At 52.3% G+C, this 22399-nt stretch overlaps 1 protein-coding gene across 1 annotated transcript in view; it reads left to right on the top strand.

The window, feature by feature from the left end:
• MAPT (microtubule associated protein tau) overlaps positions 1–22399 on the top strand; it is a 110309-nt gene that overhangs the window by 76627 nt on the left and 11283 nt on the right. The window contains 5 exon segments of the mRNA XM_036836816.1: positions 1502–1557; positions 4129–4323; positions 5376–5508; positions 8520–8785; positions 18469–18561. Of these exon segments, the coding sequence (XP_036692711.1) occupies positions 1502–1557; positions 4129–4323; positions 5376–5508; positions 8520–8785; positions 18469–18561 (743 nt within the window).

Here is a 22399-nt window from a genome sequence, read left to right as displayed (position 1 = left end):
AGGAACCTGTATTTAAAATTTAAGTCAGAGAAAGAGTCCTACTTTAAAATATCCTAAACTCCAAAATAGTATGGGACAAAATACTGTGACTTGACAGATTACAACAGTGTTTCCTGAAGTGGCATTTTATTGAATACTGGTCCACTGGATGTTGATAGGTGTGTCCAGGGAAAAAAGAGTTCCATGGTCCAATTAGTTTGGGGAAAAAAACAGGTGAAACAAAGTTAAACAGGGCTTGTTGCAGCAGGACTTGTCAGAGCCTTAATATTCTAATGTACGTTATGACCCTCTGAGAAGGATACATGGTATGCATTTCCCCAATTCGCCAGTCAGCACTGGGAAATGCTGATCTAGCAGATGCTTTTGTTGTGACATAGCTGATGATGGTCACTGGGGCAAAAGATGTGAATTAGGTCCGCCTGGGGCTCTTGTTAAAATGCAGATTCCTGGGCCCCACCTTAGGCTTACCGTCTCAGAGTGAGCCCGGGATTCTGTATTTTAGGAATCTCTCCCAATGGGGTTCTGCTGCATAGTAAAGTTTGAAAACCTCTGGGCTAGGTCATCAGTGCTGGTCACTCTAGAAATCTGGTCTCCAGTTACCAGTGAGATGCTCCAAGCAGCCCCATTGTCCCTGGAGCAGGGGAAATACAATATTGAAGCTGAAGACAGAAACCTATAGTTAGTTTTCAATAATGAATGCCAATAGTAGGAGTGAGTTAGAGGTGACACTGGTAGACAAGTGGATTGGTTTCACCAAGGGGTGTGGCTTTCCAAACACAAAAGCCGTCAATGGTTTGGTCCTAAAATCCAGAGGTTATCTATAGGATGTTTGATGGTAGCTAGATTGTTGCCAACTTGGAGAAATGGCAAGCATTAGTCCTCTTGGGAGAGCCTGTAAGTGGTGAGAAGACCCTCCAGGGTTGGGTCAAGGGTGGGATGGGCTTGTCAGAGAGCCAGCTGGGGCTGGTCACCGAAGCCCCCATTAGTGAGGGGCGGGCTCTGGGAAAACAGCCTACGCCCCTTGGCCCTTGAATGAGCAGAGGGGCCTGCAGGGACCGGGGCCTGGCTGAGCTGCCCCATCCGTGGCCCTGGGTTTTCCAAATGCCCCTCCTTGGAGTGGGGTTGGCCCCAGCTGGGGGAGGCTGACCCCGACAGAGACGGGGAGGGGGCCTGGGAGAGGTGGTCCTGCACTGTCTACCTTCCCTGATTGCCCCTGTGCCAACATGTGCCCGGAACAGTTTCCCCTCTGCATGTCCCTGCCCTCGGCCAGCCTGCTACCCCCTCCTGTCAGGGTGCTCCAAGCAATGACTCCAGTGTGCTGTGTTGATACTAACAACGAGACCCTAACAGATTCAAGGGGAAAGAAAATCAACTGGATTTCCACTGGCCCAACTGAACAAGACATGTTGTATGGATCCTGAGAAATCAGCTCCACTCCATCGGGCTCTTTGTGAGCTGTGCGAATGGGTGTAACATACATTCTCATTTTATATTTTATCAGCTCGCATGGTCAGTAAAGGCAAAGATGGGGCTGGACCCGATGACAAAAAAACCAAGGTAAGCTGACAAAACCATGAAACCTCTCTGCTGCCATCAAGTTGATCAAGAAGCCATGCTTTGTTAATCTTTATATATAACATGTGGAGAGCGTTTGTCCCTGAAGTACAACTGTCATTCAGAGTGCTTTGTGTTTTTATGCAAACTTTTAAAATTCTAGCATTTATCCATGGACGCTTGGGCCAGGGAAGGGCAGTCAGCAAGTTATGAATTAATTAATGCTCCTAATTGTAGTTGCATCAGCATAGTTTGAATTAAGACGTTCACAGTAAATGAAGGTGTGTTTGAATTTTCTGCAATGAAGTTTGGATTTTGCACATTTTACACTTCCCGCTACAGGTCTAGGCTCAGCAAATATGTATCTGTAGACATACACGCACACAGATATATTTAAGATATATCTAGAAAATACCATTTACTTAGGGGGCTGAGGGAGTACTGAGCTAGAAAGGGATCTCCAGCCTGAGGCGGAGGGTCCTGGAAAAGCCCTAGAAGAGAGGACCTGTGAGGCAGGCCAAGAAGGAAATATGAAGGGGGTTGGTGACGTAGGAGTGAGAAGAGGCATTCTAAGGAGTAGGACCAGCACAAGCAAAGGCCCGGGGGCATAAGGAGACTGTTTGGGAGTTCTGAGCAGATCGGCTTGGTTGCTGCCGAGCTCGGAGTGGGGCTGACACAGGCTGGAGGAGGGAAGCCTGACACACACCCTATGTGCTGAGTGGACACGTGGGCCATGATGCCATGGACGCCGTCCTGAAATCCTGCCAGCCGGTCTTCAGAAACCCCCCGAGGACCAGAAAATGAAGCAACCCGCTCACCACCAAAACCACACCCGGAACAATGTGGTCCCTCTCATGCTCCCTTTCAGCTGTAGTTTACTCTCCTCCATGACTGTGCATCTTGGAAAAAGCTCCTGTAACTGCATGGTAGTATTTTGCCAGGAAAGTCTCACTGGGGCCCTAGATGAAGACCTGTTTTTCTTAAAGGCGTCTCAAATGTCCCATATGCATGCTGCCTGAAACGCCTGGGTCTTAATCAGTCCTGGAGGCCTGATGGAGTCCCCACATGCAGAGCGAAGCCCTAAGAGTTTGGTCATGTGTGTTGAGGGCCGCTGCCCGAAGTGCCTGCCCTAGAGGAGGTAGGGTTCGCCATCAGGACTCTGCCCATCAGTGGGGCAGCCGAGGGACCTGCGGGAACTTGAGGGAAGGCAATAGCTGCTTGCCAATCATGATGCCCATTCAGGGGAATCCCGTCCTCATGCCCGCATGCATTCTGTTCCTTCATCCATCAGGAAGCTGTCCCTGCCCTGGAGCTGCTCACAGCCTCACAGCAAGGCGTCAGATCTCTCACGAACCTTGGCCACTTGGCCAGGTAGGGAGCAGTGCCAGGGGAGGGGGACCTCGCGCAGCTGGGGAAGGAGGGGTTGCCAGTACCAGCCTCAGCTTTTCTTGTCAGCAGCCCCAGGGCTTCAGCCTGCATCCCTCCCCTCACCCCCCTGCTCCAGCCCTCTCGCCCTCCCCCTCCCCAAGGCTGGCAGCAGAGGGGGGTCTCAGCCACCTTAGTGATGAACCCCAGTAACAAAGTCTCTGGCCAGGACCCTGCTCTGTAGCTCTGACTTCCTCCTTGGAACACCTCTGGACTTGGCCTCTTGGTTGTATTCCTGAAGGCATGGCCCTTCCTCCTCCCAGGCCACCCTTCTCTACCGGGGCCACACATCCCCGTCCAAGGCCCCCAGAGGCCATCCAGACAAACCGCAGGTGTCGGCCACCATCCTCCACATGCTCTCATCTCCGTGAGGTCAGCCAGCTCACAGACCCCTGTCCCATTGGCCGCCTGCCCCACCCAGCCTATTTCCTTAGGTGGATCATGTTCAAGAGTAAACAGTGGCCAGATAAGATTCACCAGACAGTGTTTAGTTTTCAGACTTTATTCAGAAAGTGTGTGTGTGTGTGTGCACGCGTGATCTAAGTGGTGTCAGGCAGACTCTTCAAGACCTGGGGCAGGCACGGTTCTGATTTTAGCAAGGACGATTCTATCAGTGTGGTGGAAGAGGGCCAGGAGTTAGGGGGCCAGCATGAGCTCCCCACCTGGAACTGAGCAGAACCTGGGGCACTTCTGACCGATGACACATTGAAGCTGTTTTCTTGAGAAACATCCTAAGAATCACATACTTTTGGCGACCTCCGTCAACTCTTTGGGTGCGAGACACCTTTAAACCAGTGGTCTCCAAAGTGCAGAGCTGAAGTAGATCCAATGGGCTGGAGAAAGAACATACCAGAAAGTCTATCCATTTTCCAAGTTCTGCCATATGAAAGTTTCATAATGTTCATCATATGTTAGCATCGTAGTATACGTATTAGCTGATGCATAACTACAAGTACATGAGATGCATGGTCACTTCCTGTTCTTCCTGATAAGAAGGACTGATAAGGGTGCGTGATCCAAACGGCTTGGAGATCACGGCTTTAAACCATTACCTGTCTTATTTATTTGTAATTACTGTCCTTTTTTCAGTTTGTTCATTTCTCCCATGTGCTGACTTTTATTTTGATTTTATTCATGTTTATGTTTAAGACATCCACACCTTCCTCTGCTAAAACCCTGAACAATAGGCCTTGCCTTAGCTCCAAACGCCCCACTCCTGGTAGCTCAGACCCTTTGATCAAACCCTCCAGCCCCGCCGTGTGCCCAGAGCCATCTTCTCCTAAACACGTCTCTTCTGTCACACCCCGAACTGGCAGTTTTGGAGCAAAGGAGATGAAAGTCAAGGTAAGGAAACCACCTTTGGAAAGAATCAGGCTGCTCTACTGTGGTTTTCAAGTGTATGCTTTTCTAGCTGCAAAGACCTTTCTTTGGATAAGCTCTTACCTAGAGGCTCCACGTAGAACAGTTAAAATTCTGGTTGAAACAAGGAAAAGGAGGCACAGTGCCATCCTTCTTGGCGCCCCTTCGGCCCTCGTGGCAGCAGCCCCTAAGGCACCGGAGGGGACCCTGGTTTGGAAATCACCACTCTGTTTGGGTTCCTTTGTCCATTTCTGACTTTGGTAACCGGAGGTGCTTCCAGGTTGCCCTCATCCGGGTCGGACAGCGTCACTCTGCAGCCATGCCTGTCCCACCAGTTTACTCCTTCCTGAACTATCTCGTGGTCCTCAGTTCATGTCAGTTTCTTCTTTGAGTTTGTGTTATATATCAAGGTCATCAACTGGGTCCCCAGTCAGCTGACTGTGCTTGTGCATCTGTACTCCACCTTTGGCCAGTTTGCTAATTGATACTGGTGTTCACCCGCCAAGGGCTCTTAGCACACCTGAGGTGGTACTGAAGCCTGAGGCTTGTTTGGGAGAGAACAGGAGGATAGGGCCGAGCTCTGTTAGCACTCTCGGTCAGTTTCAACAAACTGTCTCCGTGTCCCTCTGAAACTAACCACCACCAGTCAGATGAATCCCTAAGGGAGTCAGAGAATGGTGTCCACGTAGGAAGAGTCTACAGATGTCCTGCCCGCCGACACTGGTTGGATGATGAACTCGATCATTGCTATAAGCTCTGTTGACTTTTTATTAAATACATTAGCTCAGCTCTTGCAGATAACTCATGTAAAATGTCCCTCCAGGAGGAAAAGGTAGGCATCTGGGAGGGGCTGTGGATTTGTGTGCCCAGCAAACCCTCATCATTGTAGAGGACATTTGTTGTATCTGGCTGGCAAGGTGTCACCCTGACCTTAGCCTCATTTGGAACCACGGTGGTTGAATGGGGCTGGCATTGACACCGGGTGGCAGGAACCTTTCCCGGTCGTAAAAACCACTCTACTGTGCTTCGGTTTACAGGGGGCGGATGGTAAACCTGGAACGAAGATCGCCACACCCCGGGGAGCGGCCCCTCCAGGCCAGAAGGGCCCGGCCAACGCCACCCGGATTCCAGCAAAAACCACTTCCACCCCAAAGACCCCGCCGGGCACTGGTAAGGGGGATGTTCTCTGGAATCCAAGTCGGGGGGAGAGCTCGCTATGGAGGCCCTGACAGTTAAGCTCTGGTAGCTGATCGACGCCTGCAGTTTACTAAGCACCATATGTTCATTTTCTAATTCTTTAATTTTCTGAGCTAGATATTGAATCCCCACTTTTTACCATGAAGAAATCGAGGCTCGACTAAGTCTAACCAGCCTTTTAAGCATGAGGATAATGCAGCCGTAAGACTAATAACTGATGGAAAAGTGGCTTCTCTGAGATCCTTGGACCCCACGTCCAGGGCCCCTGGGAGGTGTTTTTCAGTCCCCAAATGAGGGTTAGGTCACTATAGGTGACCTCAGACAGGGCACGGCCCCTGCTAACTTGCTGGGATGTTAGGGACCCTCTGACAGAACCTAAGAATCTTAGCTAAGCAGTCACACACTGGGCCCGTTCCCCTGGGCTCCTGTGAGTAAAACTCACTCAGTTCTGAGTACCAGGCAAGGCTTCACTTGAGCCATTTTGCTTCCATTGGGGACAACCAGTCTGAGTGCCCCTGTCTCACCGCCCTAGGGACTGTCCCAGGCAACTGGGTTTAGATTGTGCATGACGCGGGGGGCGTCTGGCCTGCGCTGGCTCCGGGGTGGTGCTCAGGGGCCCTGTGGATCTTATGTGGGCTGTGTGTGAGGCCTGGGCTGGTGCCACGGGGCCTCTGCTGCTCCTTGGCCCCGGGGTGGCTGCTCAGAACCCTTGTCTGCTGCATGTCTTGGCCGTGGTGTTTCTTGAGGTTGCTGTAGGGTGGGGCCTGCACTGAGGCCCTAAGGTTGGTTTTCTCCCACAGGGTTTTTCCTCATGTATACAATGCATATGATACGGGGTAATTTACAGACTTGTGACTGGACTTGTTACATGATTTTGACCCTGCTTTTTTTCACTGGACATTATGCCAGTTGATTCACGCAACTGGAGTCATACCTGGAAACAAGAATGTGTGTTTCTCTTTGGATCTTACCTGCTCTTGGGTGGACAGATCTCCCCCAAGTTGGCCTTGTTTCCTGCCAGATGGGGCCCCTGCTCCCTGACCCCGTTCCCCGCCTTGCTCGCCTCTGTGGATGGCCTGGCTGGGCATGACTTGGGCGCCCATAGACAAACACTCGTTAAGGCCTCTTTAAGCTCGATGATAACGGGCTTTCTGTGGATTTCTCTTTTTAAGCTACCAAGCAAGTGCAGAAAAAACCACCCCCTGGAGGGGCAAAATCTGAGAGAGGTAATTCTGAGCCTGCTTCGCCCAGCGGGGTCATGCCTTTTGCGCATGTGGCTCTTGGTTGGCTTAGGTTTTTAGGGCCGGGAGGACGTGCTTCTGAAACGTAGGTTTCCCACGTTGAGCCTGAAGTTGGAACAGTCAGAATTCCTGCTCCTCTCTTCGTGTGGTTTGTGCGGCTATGTCTGTCCGACGGGCCTTTCTAATCCTGCGTGCTCTCACTTCAGCCGAGGGCTGTGGTGGGCCCAGGGGAGAACGTGCCTCGAGCTGATACGGGGGCTGGAGGTCTGCACTGGCCCTAACCAGGTTACGTGTGAGATCGCACTGGCATCCTGTGGGTGACGGTCGCTGTGCTGGACCCGGGGACGTCGAGTAACTTGCCTAAGGTCACTCTGCAATTCAGTGGCGCAGAAAGAATTTGAAGCCACCACCAGGTCCACCAGCCAGCCTGTGTGCCTGGGGGCAGAGGGTGGGGGGCACCGAGCCTGGAGGCTTCGTCTGCCCTGCTGCTGCAGAGCTTGGCACCGTGAGGGAGTTCCAGCACACATGGAGACTCAGCTAAAAGCCACATGCTCCTTCTCCCCTCGGCAAGAGAAGTCGCCGCTTCCAGCAAAGAGCTGCCCTTCTCCAGCCTGGGGCCCGGCAGGTCCCTGTTTGGTACAAATGGTTCCTGGGGCGGGGGCATCAGCCACCCTCAGAGCTGGAGCCCAGCCTCCAGCCCAGTGGCTCTCAGACTCGAGTCTGCTCAAGAAGCCCTGGGAGCGTGGGAAGCACCAATTTTGCAGGCCCCACCCCTAGAGATTCTGTCCTAGCAGGTCTAGATGGGGCCTGGAGATCTGCATCTTACAGGTCCCACTCCCCCGTGGTGGCTCTGGAGATTCTGATGCAGGGGTGCCTAGGCCACACTTGGTGAAACACGAATCCAAGAGGCAGACGGAATAGCCAACTATTAAAGCGTGATGGGGGATGAGAAGTGCAGGAAGAGACGCATGTTAGGGAGCCCAGGGCTGTTCTGCTGGGAGAGGGATGCCCCCAGCAGCCTTCCTGGAGGGCTTGGCGCCGCATTGTGCCTGGAAAAGTGCACTGCTATTTGCTGCGCGTCGCTTTGGTGGGGAGGGGGTTCTCGGGAGGGCAGGGCGGCAGGAAGCAGCATGGCTTGTTTGGAGGGCCAGGGACAGATGGACACGAAGCAGGTATACCACTGGGGAGCCCAGGTACCACAGAGGAGTTGGGAGTTTGGCTGGGGTCTGAGGGAAAGGGGCCTTGAACTTGGCGAACAGCTTAAAATTCACCCCATGGTTAAAGAGTCCAGTGGATCCAGATGGGCCCCTGGCCCACCACTGCATTGCCCTTATTCAGGGCACAGGCCACGTATCCCTGCCCGGCCTCACTCTCACTGCAGGCATTACAATTTTTTCCTCTGAGCTCAGAGTGGGTAAATGACTTGTCTGAGACCACACAGCTAGCTGGAGCCTCTCCTGACCCCAGGGCCACAGGGCAGAGTTGGTCCCCCTCTAGGGGGTACTGGGTGGTCCTTGGCGACCACTCTTTTGCTCCTCTGGGAAGCAGGATGTCTCTGTCGCAACGCAGCAAGGCTGGGAAGTGGGGACGTTTCTCTAGAAATGGGACCAAGGGCAGCCTCCTGCTGGTTTGACTGAACTTCTGACCTTGTTCCCACGTGCCTGATCCAGCCCTGAGTCTGGGAATGGAGCTCATGACAGATAGCCCTTTGCTAACTGGCCTCATGCCCTCCTTCCTTTCCAGGTGAATCTGGGAAATCCGGGGACCGCAGTGGCTACAGCAGCCCCGGCTCCCCAGGCACTCCGGGCAGCCGCTCCCGCACCCCTTCCCTGCCGACCCCGCCCACCCGGGAGCCCAAGAAGGTGGCAGTGGTCCGCACTCCACCCAAGTCGCCATCTGCAGCTAAGAGCCGCCTGCAGACCGCCCCCGGGCCCATGCCAGACCTGAAGAACGTCAAGTCCAAGATCGGCTCCACGGAAAACCTGAAGCACCAGCCGGGAGGCGGGAAGGTAAGGGCGTGCGAAGGCTGGCTGTGCAGGAGCAGGCGGGTGGGTCCCCCACAGCTGGGCTGGAGGCGGGCGAGTGGCTCTCCTCCCACCACCAGCCTGGGTGCACCCCCCCCGCCCCCAGAGCACAAGCACCTCCCCGGCCTCTTCAAGGAAAGACAGTAGGTTACTGTTCAGTTCTTTATTGGGGTCACCACCGTGAGTGCCCTACTCAGGGGAGAGAAAGTACCGGTTCTTCCCTTCATCACTTCAGCCCTTGCCGATTGGACGGATCTGAGGTGACAGGCTTCTAGCTCCATGACCTGGTGGTTCTCAAAGTGGGCGCCACAGGGGTTCCCTGGCTGCCTTGTGTTTCGAAAATGAGATAACCAGTCCATAGGTGGGTGTGTCTCTGGTGTTGGTTGGACATTTGTTTAGGTCCCAATTCTGGGGAAATTCGTGATTCTGTTTTGAACAACTGATTCTTCCAAGGACAAATGGGTGCTCATGACATTTCTGGGTCTCCCAAAGTTGGAGAAAATCAGCTTCCAAGGGCCAGAGGTGGAGAGAAATGGGGACGGCCTGGACCCTCTTCCTCCTCTTCTCGACCCCATCCCCCGTTGTATGAGTTTCCTGGGGTTGACATACAAAATACCACGGCCTGGGCGGCTTATACAACAGAAATGTAATGCCTCATAGTTCTGGAGGCCAGAAGTCCAAGATCAAGGTGTCAGCAGGGTTGGTGTCTTCTGGGGCCTCTCTCCTTGGCTTGTAGGTGCCGCCTTCTCCTCATGTCCTCACATGGTCCTTCTCTGGGTGTCGCTATGTCCCAGTCTCCCCCTCCTATAAGGACACCAGTCATATTGGATTAGGGCCCACCCTAATGAGCTCATTTTAACTTAATGAGCTCTTTAGAGACCCTGTTCCAAATACAGTCCCATTCGGAGGTGCTGGGAGTTAGGACCTCAGCATGTGGATTTTGGGGGACACAATTCAGACAATAGCAGTCCTCCCACCCCAGCACCAGGGTGGGAAACAGAGAAGGAAGAAGGCAGGCGGGAAAGGGATCGGAGGACCAAGACCCAGCTCTTGTGCTGGGCCTTCCAGGCTGGGCCGTTTTTGGGGCAGCGAGCCTTGTGGTGGGCAGGGCCCAGTGTTTCCCTTTCAGTCGGGACCCCCAGCTGGGGCCTCCGCACTCTTGATTTTATTAATCACTCTTGTCTGGGGCCTGGGTCACCGCAGAGGGAGGGTGTCTCGGAGCACCTTTGGTCCATGTTGGTGCCATTGCCTGAAACCCTGCACTTTGCTTCCCGTGGAGCCTCAGGGATCCCTGCTGGCCTTTCCCATCCTTGGGACCCGAACGGTCCTGCCCAGTGGGGAGGTCTGGGTACCTCTCGGGGTCTCATCGCACTGGTCTTTGGGCCACAGTGCTGGGCCTGAGCCGTGTTACCTTCCTGCAGTGTTTTGCTGTGCTTCGTAAAGATGCCTGTCTCCTTCCAGAAGGGGCTCTGGCGCAGCTGGCTGGGGCGGTGGGCTTGAAGTTGACCCCTCTGTGAGGCTCCGGGGGCAGAGGGACCCCCAGGGAGAGGGTTTCCAAGGTGATGGGATTGTTTCCCACTGGCGTTCGCACCCCTCTCTCAACGCTGTGGATGTCCCGTGTGCCCTGTTTTCATAGCACAGAGCATTGCCTCTGTTTTGAAAAATGAAAAACAAAGGCCCACATGGCCAATTCTGCACCACTGAGAAGATTGTGGGGCTGTGACCAGCGTGCTCATCACGGCGAGAGGGAGACCATGACCATCAGTGTCTCCCAGCCTGCGGGGCTCTGTCACACATCCGCAAACACCCGCCGGCTCCCCCAGCCCATTGGGCCCCATTCTCGTAGCTCCGCCGAGAGCAGCAGTGACAGGCCTGACGGGCAGGAGCCCACCCCTCGCGCCTGAGCTGCCCGCCCCGAGGGCCAGAGACTTGATGCTCAGGGTGGAAATGGGGAGGGTGCCCCCAGGTTATGGCCACACCGTGCTGGGCGCAGACGTGTGTCCATGGCACAACTGAAGGTTAAAGGAGAAAAGTGACTTTTCTTGGGCTTACTGGGGAGATGTGAGGAAGTAGAAGAAGGGAAGTAACAGCTTCCCCCTAAATTCCATGGAAAACCTAGAAAATTGTGTGAAACAAAGAAAACCTGACCCATAACAAGTTCAACACATTAATCTCCAGGAAAACGACAAGAAAGGAAAAAAGAAGGCACCTGGGATCCACACAGAAGGCCTTTTAAAATGACTAGCCTGGGGCTTCCCTGGTGGCACAGTGGTTGAGAATCTGTCTGCCAATGCAGGGGACACGGGTTCGAGCCCTGGTCTGGGAAGATCCCACATGCCGCGGAGCAACTAAGCCCCTGAGCCACAACTACTGAGGCCTACGCGTCTGGAGCCTGTGCTCCGCAACAGGAGAGGCCGCGATAGTGAGAGGCCCCCGCGCACCGCGATGAAGAGTGGCCCCGCTCGCCGCAACTGGAGAAAGCCCTCGCACAGAAACGAAGACCCAACACAGCCAAAAATAAATAATAAATAAAATTTTTAAATAAATAAATAAATAAATAAATAAAATGACTAGCCTTGGACTTTCCTGGTGGCACAGTGGATAAGGCTCTGCGCTCCCAATGCAGGGGGCCCGGGTTCGATCCCTGGTCAGGGAACTAGATCTCACATGCATGCCGCAACTGAGTTCGCATGCCACAACTAAGGAGCCCACGTGCTGCAACTAAGGAGCCCGTGAGCCACAACTAAGGAGCCCAGATGCTGCAACTAAGGAACCTGCCTGCTGCACTAAGACCCAGTGCAACCAAATAAATAAATAAATAAATAATAAAATAAAATGACTAGACTGAAGGTCCCTCAAGGTCCCGTGAGATCTTTGGGTCCCTGTGGCCTCTCATTCAGCCCAACATACGATACAGTAAGTGCTCAATCACTGTTTATTTGCTACAAAGGGACAACGAATGCTCCAAGAGTCTGAAGGATAACTCAACTCCCTGAACAGATGACACGTTGAAGAAGGAGGAGCAGGAGACGGTCATGTTTGTAAACCTGCGGAGCCTGAAAACCACAGCAGATCACTGGTTGGAAAAAAATGTAAAACATCTGTTTTCTGCTTCGTGCTTTCTCTGTTTTCATGATTGCTACAGTGAACATGTATGCTTGAGAGTCCAAAACGAAATTACTTTTAAAGGAAAATGCAGATGATCACTTGGCCACTTTAATAGAACCAGCTGGATCCACCAAAGGGGGAGGGAGGGAAGGAAGAGTAGCAGTTCTCCTGCGACTGCAAAGGAGAATCACCTGGGCAGGGAAGGGGGAGGATTCTTTTAAAATCCTAGTGCCAGAGCCTCTCCCTGGCCGTGAGAATCTTGAGAGGGCCTACCTAGGGGGTCCCAGTGTGCAGTCCAGGCTGAGACCCCATGGGGAGCTAAGATCCACATGCTCCACGGCCAAAGCATAAAAACAGAAGCCAATATTATAACAAATTCAGTAAAGACTTTAAAAATGGTCCACATCAATCAATCAATAAATAAATATTTTAAAAAAGAAAAAAAATGGATAGAAATACAGTTGTGACTGGGAGGTGTCACAGTAGATATTAGTAAAGTAAAAGATAAAAGGACATAAAAAGTCCATGTAATTGAAAGGGGAAAATTAACAAATATCAGGAATTAAACTGTAGGGCAAGGGGTTATCTGTTGTTAGAGTTCAGATATTATGTCAAAATCTATTTAGTCCATAAAGAAAAATACCTCCAAATATAGAGAAGCAGAAATTGCTTCTAATCTCTAACCTCAGTGTAATACACCAGAACTTCATTGTGTGCATACACCAATATGACCACAAATGCCTGGGAATTAAAACTTTTCCTTGTCACTGCTCATTCAGTTGGAAATGAAATGCCTTTTCCAAGTGCCTTGATAACAAATGCCATAAATTATGTGGTGACTTGCCCCCAAATTGTACTTAGAAGGAATTCATAATTTTAAATGCTTTTCTCATTTTAAAAAATTAATGACTGCAGCATATAAATTATGTTCTTATTGGAGGGAAAAAAGGAATACAAGAAAGAATAAGAATACAGAAACAAAGATAAGAGCAGAAATAAATTAGAAAACAGAACATACAATGGCACCAAAAGCTGGTTCCTTCTCTCTTTCCTTTATTCACTGATCCAACATTCCTTGGCACCTCTGAGCGCCAGGCCCTGTGCTGTGAGAGTTTCTGCCCCCAGGCCCAGGCAGGAGAGAGACACGTGAGCAGATAAAAAGGGGCAAGAGGAGAGGTTGGCCGGGAGGAAGCATATGCAGGACGGAGAGCAACCTGCACCTCGAGGGGTCCGCCATACTGAGGGTCACCTGTACTGTTGTCACCCACACTGAGGGGGTTACCTGCACCATCAAGGGTCAACCATACTGAGGGTCACCTGTGTGTGGAGTGTCACCCACAATATCAGTTGTTACCAAGTCAGAGAAGATAGGACAGACCCTTGTTTGGGACTTGTCATTGGGTCTTTGAAAAGGCCAGTCCCCCACATAGAGTGCTGGAGACACAGAAGAGAGAATAGTGGGAAACTGCACCTGAGATACTCAGAGCAAAAGCAAAATAAAGCTAAAACTGGCACCAGCTGGGGGTAGCAGAAGGGCGTGGGTTAGGGTGGAGTTTGTTCGTTTACGCGATGAGCTTTGGAGAGTTAAGAGCTGATAGAGGGAGGTCCCTGCTGGGTCTGCTGTGAACCAGCTCTGTGTTTGCCCCGACAGGACAGGATAGGATGGAGAAGAAAGAGGGTAGTGGAGAGCACCCGCCGCAGAGCCTCTGGCTTGACTGTCAGTGAGTCACGGAGGGGGAGGTGAATAAGAGGGCAGGTCTGGGCCCAGCCGAGGTGAAGGCAGCACCAACCTCAGCAGCGTCTCTGTGTGGTCAGCGGAGAGCACAGAGGTCCCAGGTACCTTCCATCGTGAGAGAGAAGGAGCTCATATGGGGCTGAGGCTGCCAGGTAAGGAGAACTGGGGGTATCCCTGTGGCTGCCAAGGTGAGAAGGGACATGCAGAGTCATGACCAGAGCATGGGGGGGTGGTCTGGTTGGCTTTGAGCAGATGGAGCTAAAGTTACTTCCTCTGAGGATGTCCAAAGCAGTCGCTGGGATGCCAAGGCCCCAGGCAGGACAGAAACCTACCAAAGCTGCCGGGCTTGGAAAGCCTTGGGCTGCAATATTCCAGGTGGCCACAAGATGGCGACGGCACGCTGTGTCTGTCTCCATTCTGGAGCACTGAGTGTTTCAAAAATTGGTTGTATTTGTTGAAACTTTGTCTCATTTTTAAAAGTACACGTGTGGAACATTTATGTGGAGTAAATAAAGTGAGTCTGTACCTAGGATAGTTTGCTTGTCCTGGGTCAGGGCCAGGCACTCAGCTGAACTTGAGCTGAAGTGTCAGGCTGTGCAGAGCCAGGCTCGGACCCTCCTCTGGGATAGCCTTGGAACTCTGAGACCCTCTGGGCATCTCTCCCTATACACAGCGTTTGTGTTTCTGGGAAGAAATCTTGTGTAAATCCCATCATTATAAAGAATCTTGGGGCAGTCACTGTTTAAAGGAACAGTATAAATAGTTCTAGAGGTGACTCCCCTATTACTTGATCTCCTGTGTCAGTTCTCAGGCTGACCACCTTGGACTTGAAGAGAAGGCTTGCTGTGGGCGTCCGGTGCCCACCCCAGGTTAAATTCCCACCAGAGCATCCCAGCCCCCAGTCCTCAGCACTGGGCCTGTTGACCCTAGCGAGGCCAAGCCGGGCCCAGTGCCAGGCAGTGCTCGAGACAGGCCTCACCAGGGGTGACCCAAGGACACTGGGCCAGCCTGGAAGCTGCTGGGGTGGGAGTGGCGAGGGCTGGGCGATCTGGAGCACCTCAAGAAATCTGAGCCCAAACAGAACCAGAACAAGGTCTGATGAGGGTTTGGAACCATTTTGGGTTCTCCAGGAAATGGATTAAACCAAAGTGGACCCACTCCCAGGCTCACACCACCCCAGCGTCTCCTCCAGGGTCGAACCCTGACCACAGGAATTTATCCCTTGACTAGGAATCCCCGGGATCAAAATTTGGAGCTTCCAAAACATTGTTTTTTTCCTTTGGCTATTTTCAGTGTCCGCCCAGAGCTGAGGCTCAATATCATACGTTTACTCTAGTTGGGAAATTAAGTTTCAGGATTCCAATTTCATAATACGAACCATTGCCCTTTTTTCTCCTTTCTGTAAATCTACCATTCTGAAAAGGGTGTTGACTTAATCTGACAACTAACAGTAATTCAGGTCTGCTTTGTAAATATCCTTATGTCTCCTGCCAAATCCCACAAAAGCTCGTTGCCTTTTTTGTGGGATTGGAACAAGAAAAAGCTGCACAGAGAAAACATTTCTGTGTATGTTGCACATCTTGTTATTGCTTAATGGCTCTTGAGTTTTTTGATGATGTTCTTCTAAGGATTAATACAGAAAATAAGGCAATCCTCCTTGAAAAATGGGTAAGTTTTCTTTGTCAGATAAGAGAGTTATGTAACCCAACATGTTTTCGCTTTTTGCCTTGGCCTCCAGGAAGCTCAGAGCTAAATGTAATGATCAGTCTTATCATTGTCAGTCCTGACGACCTCCCGTTCTTTTACCATTGTCTTTTCAATCTTCTTGTTTTATTATTTTGTGTATTGGCGTGGGTTTTCTAATTCTAAACTGCTCCGATTCTCTTATGAAAGCTGGAAAGTCTGCTTCTGGGACTTAGCCAATGGAAAGTTATCAATAAAAAATGATCCCCAAAGCAGGAGTTCATGTGGGACTCCTTAAAATTTGAGGGTGGGATGAAATGATTCAAGGACATTGTGCAGAGGGTGACAGCAGTTGCCTACAAAGCAGGGTGAGAAAACCTGTTCTACCTCTTCGTCCCAGCTCAAGCCTGGGCTGAGGCGTTGCCATGCTGTCTCCTATATGGCAGGATAGACGTCACCATTCACCTTGAGAGAGTGTTGTTTTCATTTGGTTTATGAGACAACAGGCTTGAGAACAGCTCAGGCAAAATATTGTTGTTACATAGGCAGCCGTGGCCGCAGAAACACCCAGATCTAGATTCCTGTGTGGATTCTGCCACTGACTTGAGAAAGTCACTGAACTTCTCTGGGCTTTAAATGGCCTCTTCATCGGGAAGGTTGGGAGCAGGGCCGGGGTGAGGTGGGGTTGGGGGGGTGGGTGATGGCAGGTGAGAAGGATGATGTGGAATTAGGTATTTATCCAGCCTCTAAATGAGGGATGGTTTTTACATTTAAAAACTAGGGAAGTTACAAAGGAAGAAATGTTACAAAGGAAGTATATAAAAATGTCAACGTTTGTATGTTAGAAAAAAAAAATACAACTACTAGCAAAAAAAAAAAGGACAAAGGAACAATTTTAATAATAATCAAAGAAATGCATAATAAGCCAACAACACAGACCTACTTATTTTAATCAAAGAAATAAGAAAAACAATTTCTTTTAATGCACAATGCTGGCAGCAACATGGTGAAACTGACTTTCTCAACAGTGCTCACAGGAGAAATTAATCCGACCCTTTTAGAAAGCCATTTGGAGAATTGTGTGGAGAGTTTATTATAGAGTGTTTGTAACTTTGGCCCAGAAATTGTACTTCTGGCGCTCTGTGCTATGAAAACAATCTACAAAATGGGAAAAACTCCTTGCAGAACGATGTTCATGGTGAGACTGTATTCTTTAAAATGGAATCAATACAAATATCTGATAGCACAGATAACATGAAATGGAATATGACATTTTTTAAATTAATGCTTCTGATGACTGTAGAACGTGGCAAATACTTGGTAAAGGAACATATAAAGTAGTATGTACACAAAAATTACTACCATTTATATGTCTGAGATGGTAGTTTTATTTTTATATATGAGAATTGAAGAGAATTCAAGAAAATGCAACAGTGGCTGTGCTGGGTTAGCAAGAAAACGTTTTCTCCTCTTTCTGGAACCTCTGTTTTTCAAAATCGCAATGTCCTGTTACTTTTGTATGATGAAAGAAGGCATAGCTTTTTACTTTAAAGGAACATAAAAGAAAACAAAGCGATGGATTAGGTGTGTGCTTCCCAGGTTTTTCAATTCAGAGAAGTGAAATTAAGGAAAAAAACAGGGATGGGGGTCCAAGAGAAGATGACTATATTTTAATTTTGCCAGGTTAAGGACATCTAAAAATAATATCTCCTATCAATGTAATTTAATAATTAATAATGTAATAAAGGAAAGGCCATTTTATTTTCATTTTTATTTTTTTAAATTTTATTGGAGGAAAGGCCATTTTTAAAACCAAAAAGTAGGACGGACAGATTTTGCTATCATGTCCTTATTTCCTCCTTTGGCTGAGGACCTGTGGATCCCCTGATGGCCGGCTCTGGATCTTGGGTCAGATTCGGGGCCCTTCACCCTAGATGAGCCAGGCCCCGGCTCTGGCCCCCCAGCCACAGCTGCCCTAAAAGCCGCCCCTGGGCCTCAGGGGCAGTGGCCCCCACCTGGCAGCAACTGAGGTCTTGGTGCCATTTCCAGAATTTCAGAGGGCAGTGCTGGTTCTTCATTGGAAACTTCAGTTGGCAGTTATTTATACCTGTGATTAATAGAAATTAAGGCCCACTGGTTCCAAATACGGCACTCCTGATGGAGGACACCTGGCGAGGATGTGATCCCTGCTGTAGCAGACAAAACGCAGAGTTTTTCAGCTCCTCTTCTCTGCACCAAGGTTGTCTGTCTATGAAATACACAGACAAATTGGGTAAAAATCATTCCCCCCTGGAATGTTGATAGCCCCACACCCTTTCCCTGGTGCCTGGAGAAGGAGGAGCCTCGCAGAAATACAGTGGGATCTCTACCATCTGGACCACACCTGCTCAGGAAAACGTAGGGAAGGTCACCTGGGAACATCGCCCTGTTCCCTCTGAGCGCCTGGTGGTTTGTGGATGAGAAGGAGCCGATGGTGAAGGGCAGGCACTTACCCTGCCTTCCAGGAGGCCAAGGTCTCCCGTGGAAGGGAGTCCAGGTTTATCTTCTCCATCAAACCACCTGTGTCCTCCCCATGAAGTCTGTGATTCTTGAACCTAGCCATGCATCCATCTGAACCAAGCACCAGGGGTGCTTTTCATAAGCGCAAAGACTGAGATTCTAAGGTCAGGAGTGGGGTCTGGGATTTTAAAAATATATCTGCAGGTGATTCCAATACCTAACAGACTTGAGAACAGCCACCTAAAGGTCTCGGTGAGTGTTCAGAGGGGTCTGGCAGGTGTATGAATGAGGCCACAGTTGGGACTTTTATTTATTCATTTAATAATGTAACTGAGTACATTTTGCTCCATCCCAACCTGGTGGACACTCGCCTCTGATTTTTAGGCCTCCGAGGTGCTCTCTGAGGGGGCCTCCATAATGCAATCCTCTCGTAAAGGGAAGAACTGCCTCCTGATGGATCCGTTTTGTAAACCCAGTGCTGTAAGGTGGGGCCCACCTCCAACCTCTCACAGTTCTGGAATGCTTCCCGGGGAGGTGTGATTGAGCCCTGCCCTCCTCTCCCTGGCCTGCAGCCAGACATGTTTGTCCGGGGCAATGCACCTGGGTGTGGTGTGTCACTCATCCTTTTTTCTGGCTATCAAAGGTGCAGATAATTAATAAGAAGCTGGATCTTAGCAACGTCCAGTCCAAGTGTGGCTCAAAGGATAATATCAAACACGTGCCAGGAGGCGGCAGTGTGAGTACTGTCACACTATCCCTGCGCCGAGCTGCGGTTCCGGGTTTGAGAAGTGGCATGAGTGTTTGTACTTGTGAGACATTGCATAGAATAAACCATTCTCAGGCTCGGAGTCTATCCGGTCCCCCGTAAATGTAGCTCAGGCTCCCCACATCCGTGCCTACCGTTCCAGGAGGGGCGCCCACCCCAGGGCTGCATGGGCAGAACGGCGAAGTGACTGGTCCTCTCTCTGACCTGTTCCTGGTGGCTGGGTCCTCGCAGCATAAGCCCCACCTTCGCCCCCGCTCACTGGGAGCCCCACGGCCCGTTAGAGTTTGGGCTGAAGGTGGCAGCACCTAAGACTCCTCCGTCACCTGGGCAGGTTCACTTTAAGGGGCTCCACTGGGGACAGCTGGCCCGCTTGTTCTGAGGAGCCCACGCAAAGGTCTTTACCATCCTACCTCAGAGCAAGCAGAGGTCATGCCCTGCTCGCCTTTGGCTTCTGCATTTGCAAAGGATGAGCTGATTCTTAAGCCTCTCGGCTCATGTTTGAAAACAGCTCCACCCCCGGCAGAAGCTCCAGATGCGAAAGAGCCCAACAAAAATGCACCAGGGACCTGCCTGCAACCGAGGGTGGACAGAAGTGCTGCTTTGAGCCCTTTTAAATTTGGCCTCCTCCAGACGTCCCCGCGGACTCCCTGCGTCCCCAGTGGATGTGTCCCTGAGACTGGGGGCCGGCATCCTCATTCTCGCCTGCCCACTTGACCGGCTCTGCTGTTATCCACCAAGTTCACAGACAAATGGGTGCAAACTCGGCACCCTGAGGCTCGGCCCCCCTTCTCCGCATCCTCCCACGCTCCCCCAGCCTTCTTGGTCAGCTGTAGGCAAATGTTTAAACCCGTTGGGGAGCAGGAGGTTCGAGGCCCTTTGAGGTCCACCCCTGGGGAGGAGGATGGTTTCTGAGAGCAGGCATCTGGCCTCTGGCTGGCAGTGCCGGGGTGACAGTGGGAGCCCCCGGGGTGGGGGGGGGCTCTCTGCAGAAAGTGCCCAGCCTGGGCCCGCATATCATCCGCGTCCAGACCTGGGGGTTTATTCTTGCAATGCGCTGCTGCCTGCTGCCCTGAGCGCCCGGGTCCCGGCTCTGCCACCGACGGGGCTGCTGCACGGCGCTCACTCACGCCTCCTCACCAGTGTCCGCTCAGTACCTCTGCCGTGCCCCCGTCCCTGCTCTCCTCCCTGTCACTGCCACCTCGTCGTCCGCCAAGAGAAGGGGTGGGGACCACCCCAGGCTGTGATCGTGGGCTCCGAGTGACGTTGCTGTTTTAGCTTTGACTCCGGCTCTCTGGCTTCCCTGCAGGTGGCAGGCTCTGGCCAGAGAAGGAACGACATGTGCTTTCCGGTTTAACTCGCATCTGGTGTGTCTGGTCAGCTGGCGGGAGCTTGTGCTGCTGGGGCCGAGGGGTGGGGTCCAGTGGCTGCAGCCAGCGCCCCACTCCTTCAGGCGGAAGCTGGGGGCAGGGGGTACATTCCCTCTGCCGCTGGCGGTGCCCAGGACATCAAGGGACTTCCTCGGGGCACCCTCCCATCCCCCCTGCACTCTCTGCCAGCTGGGGGCTAGCCTGTGACTCCGGCAGAGTGCCACAGGATGTCCCGGGCGGCCCCGAGCGCTGTCCTTGGCCTGTGGCCACTGGCAGTAGGAGCCGTCACAGAGAGCTCTTCTCCTGGTGAAAGGTGGCTGGGGGATGACAAGCCCCAGCACAATGTCAGCCTCAGGCGTTTTGGGGGACAGTGGACCCTTGGCCTGGGCTCTGCCTCTGTTGGCTCCCTGCCCTCTTCTCCTCAGCTGGGAGGTGACTCCCCAGCAGGCAGGCTCTGTTCCTTCTCCTAGGGATTCTCCCTGCCTCCTGGCCGGCTCCGGGATTCACTCCAGAGCCTGGCCTCCTCCTCCCCCTCCCCCATTCCTTTCCCCCTCCTTCCCCCTCTCCCCCCATCCTTCCCCCTCCCCTCCCTTTCCCCTCCCCATTCCTTCCCCCTCCCCATTCCTTCCCCCTCCCCATTCCTTCCCCCCTCCTCCATTCCTTTCCCCCCTCTCCCTTCCCCCCATCCTTCCCCCTCTCCCATTCCTTTCCCCTCCCTTCTCCCTCCCCATTCCTTTCCCTTCCCCCATTCCTTTCCCCTCCCCCTCCCTTCCCCCATTCCTTCCCCCTCCCCCTTTCCTTTCCCCTCCTCTCCCTTCCCCCTCCCCATTCCTTCCCCCTCTCCAATTCCTTTCCCCTCCTCTCCCTTCCCCCATCCTTCCCCTTTCCCCATTCCTTTCCCCTCCCCTCCCTTCCCCCATTCCTTCCCCCTCCCCCTTTCCTTTCCCCTCCTCTCCCTTCCCCCCATTCCTTTCCCCTCCCCTCCCTTCTCCCTCCCCATTCCTTTCCCTTCCCCCATTCCTTCCCCCCTCCCCCATTCCTTTCCCCTCCCCTCCGTTCTCCCTCCCCCATTCCTTTCCCCTCCCCTCCCTTCTCCTTCCACCTCCCCTCCCTTCTCCTTCCCCATTCCTTTCCCCTCCCCTCCCTTCTCCCTCCCCATTCCTTTCCCTTCCCCCCATTCCTTCCCCCTCCCCTTCCTTTCCCCTCCCCTTCCCTCCCCCTCTCCATTCCTTTTCCCTCCCTGCCAATCCAGGCTCTCCCTTCTTCACAGCTCCACCCTCCCTTCTCCCCCACTGGTTACCACATCCAGGCTGAAGGGAAGAGAAGGAAGCCTGTACACACCAGCCTTCACTTTCATCTCCCTCATAAAGGGAAGGAGGGGAGTTCCCATAGCCCTGCCCCACCCCACCTCCAGTGCCCGCTCAGAATCCATCGTTAATAGTTAACTCACCGACGCCCAGAGGTGCGGGCTCTCCACACCTCCCTCCACGCACCCACGCACACAGGCCACGTCTACTTGTCAGCCTGAATCAACTCCATCAGTAATCGGCAGACGCCAGTATGACTTTGATTAACTAACGTAATTTGGGATTGTTCCAGATGATTTAGACCTAAGTAAAAACTCCTTTTTTTTCTGATGTCCTTGTTAACCCCGTTCTCGGGCACGAGGCCGTCTCTCTCCTGGGTGACTCCAGGACTCCAGGGCAGGGAGCAGGAGCTGACCGGCTCCATGGTAATTGGCCTCCTGCATCCTCAGGTGACCTCACATGAGGGACGTGTCACCCAGTGACCATCAGGGACCCCTCACAGCCATGGCTTTGTAGAGACTTCCTCTAGGAGACCCCTCCGCTGATGCTGGGTCCCCGTGGGTTTGTCCTCCGGGGGGCTGAGGTCAGCAGGCGGCTGGGGGGTGGCTGTGTGGCCTGGCCACATGCTGGACCCTCAGGCTGGCTCTGAGCCCTGGGGCCCTTAGGCCTCCCCTACGTGTCTGCTGAACCTCCCTGAGACACTAAACCTGTGATTTCTGCGCGCCGCCGCCCGCCCATCCTGCTGGCGTTGCTTTGCTCCTTTCTGTAAAGAACCAAAATGTCCAGGACACTGTGTGCCCTGGGGCAGGATGGCGGGGTGGGGGGGGGCGGGGCGGGCAGCTGGTGCTTGACTCTTACTGGGTTGTGGAACTGCTCTGGGGCCCTCTCTTTGACCATCACTGTTCTGTTGTGGGCTGCTGGGGTTTGTGAAGCTTCTCCCGGGAGGAATGCTCCTAACAGCCCCACACCGACCTCTGCTCTCAGAGGCCCAGCAGATATGGCTCTCTTGCTTTTCCAAGACTTTTCAAATGCTGCACAAACAGATCATATTGATCCCTTCTTTCTTTCTGTCTTCACTGAACGTGATCTGTCGATTTCATGTCAGGAAAGAGAATAACTTTTTCACATGTAAGT

This window comes from Balaenoptera musculus, chromosome 20, assembly GCF_009873245.2.
Source record: "Balaenoptera musculus isolate JJ_BM4_2016_0621 chromosome 20, mBalMus1.pri.v3, whole genome shotgun sequence".
In the NCBI taxonomy this organism is placed as follows: domain Eukaryota; kingdom Metazoa; phylum Chordata; class Mammalia; order Artiodactyla; family Balaenopteridae; genus Balaenoptera; species Balaenoptera musculus.
This window is presented reverse-complemented; position numbering and strand designations above follow the sequence as displayed.